The sequence below is a fragment of the Octopus bimaculoides genome, unplaced genomic scaffold, assembly GCF_001194135.2.
Source record: "Octopus bimaculoides isolate UCB-OBI-ISO-001 unplaced genomic scaffold, ASM119413v2 Scaffold_87364, whole genome shotgun sequence".
NCBI lineage: Eukaryota > Metazoa > Mollusca > Cephalopoda > Octopoda > Octopodidae > Octopus > Octopus bimaculoides.
The window spans coordinates 59703-64548 of NW_026398593.1; the positions used below are offsets into that span (position 1 = coordinate 59703).

The 4846-nt window shown below is 30.0% G+C and overlaps 1 protein-coding gene across 1 annotated transcript in view; it reads right to left on the reverse strand.

Annotated features, from left to right (window-relative positions):
• LOC106878667 (adhesion G protein-coupled receptor E2) overlaps positions 1 to 4846 on the reverse strand; it is a 17681-nt gene that overhangs the window by 9398 nt on the left and 3437 nt on the right. The window contains exon 2 of the mRNA XM_014927951.2: positions 2361 to 2450. Coding sequence (XP_014783437.1) covers positions 2361 to 2450 — 90 coding nt within the window. The remainder of the gene's footprint in view (positions 1 to 2360; positions 2451 to 4846) is intronic.

Here is a 4846-nt window from a genome sequence, read left to right on the forward strand (position 1 = left end):
AGATAACAAATGGCACTCTTCTTTTAATTTTGACTCTATATCTTCAGGAGGAGTTACCTCAATCCTTTCTATATTAACCAAAATGAAGTAGATTGACAAATTTATTTTTTGAACCAGTTGAAGACACGCGAGATGTCGAAATATCGTTCACTAGATAACAAATGGCACTCTTCTTTTAATTTTGACTCTATATCTTCAGGAGGAGTTACCTCAATCCTTTCTATATTAATAATAATAATAATAATAATAATAATAATAATAACTATTGACCACAACAGAAATATAAAAACAATAAAATTGCTCATGTAAAAATTAAAAAAATATGCCCTTTACAAAGCAATTGTAAAAGACTTAATATAGTATATAAATGCATATTCACAGTAATTAATAATTCACATAAAATGGTATACATAGGCAGTTCTATTAATTTTAAACAAAGATATACATTCATTTAAACCAAATATAAATAATAATACAACTTCATTAGCCACATACATACAGAAACTCAATAAAAACAAAATTAATTATAAACTAGACTGGTCAATAATAGATTCTGCCATACCATATACACATGAATCAAATAATTGCCATTTATGCACATTAGAATCACTGAATATATTACTATATAAATTTGACAATCTAATAAATAGCAAGTCAGACGCGATATCATCATGTATACATGGGTACTACAAAACCTTTAAATATTATAATAGATCCAAAAATAAGGTAGAATAGAAAAAAAACACATACGTGTATTTGTATAAGCATTTGTATTGATATGTAAAAAAAAGTATGTGTATATGTATATATGTGGTGCACCAGCATGACCGCAGCCACTTGGCTGAAACACATAAATAAATAAATAAATAAATGTGTATATGTGTGTGCATGTGTGTATATGTATATATATAAATGTTAGGTATATATACGTGTTAAATCTAGACACTTAATAATTGAACTCAAATACTAGTAATCTACAATACTTTCATAAGTATATTAAATTAAAATTAAAAAATAAATATGTTAAATCTAAACACTTATGAATTTGAACCTAGATTCTACTATATTACTTTTATAAGTAATAATAATATTCATATTAAATTAAACTTGAATTTGAAATAGAATCTTCTGACAAATAAAAAAAAAAAACTTCTATGTACACTTATCTCAATTCTAACCAAATTTTTTAATAATGAAATACATGCAGTGGATGGAACATTTAAATATTGGATGTGATTCATAGGATTTACCAATATTATATATTTAATTATTGCGAAATAACGCAAAAAATCTAACAACAAGATGGACTCTACTATAATAATGTACTGTGATTCTCAAATATTCTGAAAAATATACAAACATCAAAAACTATATATCATATAAAATATCTACAAAGAAAAATATGAATTTTCCAAATTATATGAGGGATTGGATTTACAAATTCTCAAAGGACTATATATTTTTAATATTGTTAATATTCTTAATATTTTTAAATATTTTAATTAATATCAACCTATAGCATATTTTATTATATATACCATTCGTTTTCACATATATAATAATAACTTTATACATCTCTGAAGAGCGGAATTATTGTCAATATGCTTGGCTATATTAGATTTCATTATCAAGGCAATAATATCTGTGAAACGATCGTAAGATGCATTTTAGACTTTCATAATATTTTAATCGAATTATATTTATATTCACTTACGCATATATTTTTATATACATTTATATTTTGTATATTTTTAATTTTAATTTAATTATAATTCAAAATGATTATTGTGTCATATAAAACATACATCTTTCAGAAATTTGAATATTGATTTCCTGAGAATATTGCTAATAATTTTATTAATAATATTGCACCTCCACTATATATATATATATATATATATATATATATATATGAGAGTGTGTGTATGTATGTATGCATAGAATAGAGTACTACACATTATGGAGTGGGAGAATATTGCTTCTCAAAGGAACTTAGCTCGTTAGAGACCGACATAAATGTGCTTGTATCTGTTTGTGTTTGTGTGAGTGCGTGTGTGTGTCAGAGATAGAGAGAGAGAGAGAGAGAGATTAAGAGTAATGTACCCATAATTACGAGTGTAAATTAAGACTGAAATAAAGAGACACTATATGGAATACCACAATATTGGCATTTATATTTGACTGGTAACCAGATATCGGCAACGATAGAAATAAATAAGGATGTATTATACATAGAAATTTCAAAATAGAGGATGAAAATGCCATTAGCTTGGGATTTGCATTATTATGGATGCCGTTATATCGAAAGTTTACTGTGTATAGAAAGATATAAAAACCGGAAAGTGTGGCTTCGTATTTACCTGTATTTTGTACACCGTTTGAACCAACACCAGCCTCTTCGGGATCCTTGGTAGGACATACGTTTATAACATGTCTCTGAACATACTATCCTGGAAAAAAAGAAAGGAATATATGTGTGTGTGTATATATATATATATATGTATGTATGTGTGTGTGTGTGTGTGTGTATAGAGAGAGAGAAAGAGAGGTATATAGATAGATATACATGCACACATGCATACATGCATATATCGTAGCCATACTAGAAAGCGGGCGGTAAAAGCCCTGCAAACCTGGTCTGACATTTCCAACTGCCTGATAAGTATCAAGTGTATCTCCCAGATATGCAAACGTAGACATGAAGGAATTGCACCGGGTTACCCAGGCTTTATCTAAATAGGGTTTTCTGTATATATGTATATGTATGTATATATGTGTATATATATATGTATATATGTGTGTGTGTATATATATATGTTCTCTTTAACTCTTTTACTTGTTTCAGTCATTTGACTGTGGCCATGCTGGAACACCGCCTTTAGTTGAATCAAATCGACCCCAGGACTTATTCTTTGTAAGCCTAGTACTTGTTCTATTGGTCTCTTTTGTCGAACCACTAAATTACGAGGACGTAAACATACCACCACCTGTGTGTTTGGGGGGACAAACACAGACACACAAACATATATGCACAAACACACACACACACATACATATACATATATACGATGGGTTTCTTTCAGTTTCCGTCTACCAAATCCACTCAGAAGGCTTTGGTCGGCCCAAGGCTATAGTAGAAGACACTTGCCCAAGGTGCCACGCAGTGGGAACGAAGCCGGAACCATGTGGTTGGTAAGCAAGCTACTTACCGCACAGCCACTCCTGCGCCTATATGTAGATATGTATATATATATATATGTGTGTGTATATATATGTGTGTATATGTATGTAGAGGAATGGTCACTAAAAAGGTGTTTGACTGACAGTGTGAAGAGTGTGTGTGTGTGTGTATGTATGTATGTATGTATGTATGTATGTGTGTGCGTGTATGTATATGTTGTATGTGCGTTTGCGTGTGGTGTGTGTGCATGCGTGTGTATGTGTGTGCGTGTGGGTGCTGTATGTGTGCACATGTATGTGCATGTGTGTATGTGCGTGTGTGTGTGTGAGCGTGCGTGTGCGTGTGTGTTGTGTGTGTGGGAGGTATTTGTGCGTGCATGTGTGTGTGTGTGTGTGCGTGCATGTGTGTATGTGTGCGTGGGTGTGTATATGTAGGTGTGTGTATGTAGGTGTGCGTGTAAAAATAAAGTAAAATATAATAACATAAGATTGATAAAAAATAGGGAGAAAACGGGGAAGGGTACAAGATAAAGAAATTAAATTAATGAATAAAAAATACAAAAAATAACAAATACAAAGATAAAAAAACAAAAATGAAAAATAAAACTTAAAGGGATAAAAAAAATCAAGTAATACAATTTAAAAAAAAATTATCAAAAATTTATACAATTAAAAGATTAAAATATTTTTTAAATTAAAACATACGACGGAAAATATATTCTGCTAGTATATATATATATATATATATATATGTATGTATGTATGTATGTATGTATGTATTTGGATTAACTCTCTCTCTCTCTATATATATGTATGTATGTATGTATAGGTGAGTCCAAATACTTAAATGAACGTTGGAATATTGTCTTAACCTGATTTGTCTTGGGTTGATGTTTGTAGTTATCAGCGTATTTTGGGCGATTTAAATAAGTTTTGACTGTTATTTCCAGCAGGTAGACATACCTAGTATGCCCTTTAATTAATTTAAATCCTTCAGCTATCTAATGCTATGGAGAGGGGCTGCAATAATGTATATTTTGATTCTATTATTATAATTTTTGTTAAATAGATTGGATAATAACAGAATTAATGATATCTTCGTAAATTATTTTTTCGTGAATAATTTGCTCTTGTATCAATATATATATATATCATTTCAATAATAATATGGAATGTCGCTTGATCGCGTACGTATTTAATCCTAACACACTCTCAAATTTATATTTCGAAATGTTGCACTGAAGATGAGAAATAAGTAAGTAAATATAACTTTACTTTAATCTCGAAACGCGTCTGTAGCTAATCTGAGTCTTGTGGATTCGTTACTGTCTCGGAGATCTTTATGGTAGTAGGAAAGGCATTTAGTGTCTATTTTCTAATTCAGTGCGCAGCGAAGCAATTAGCTGACCCTTGATTATAATTATGTATATAATTATAGAATATTTGTGTGTGTATATATATATATATATATACTTTATTTAAAAGCAGCAGAAATATAACAAAAAAACCGTTACTCTGAGTTTCACGTTCCCGTTCATCGGACAGTTTTGTTAGAAAACTGTCCGATGAACGGGAACGTGAAACTCAGAGTAACGTTTTTTTTGTTATATTTCTGCTGCTTTTAACCCTTTCGTTACCATATTTCTAACCAAATTACACCCCTTAT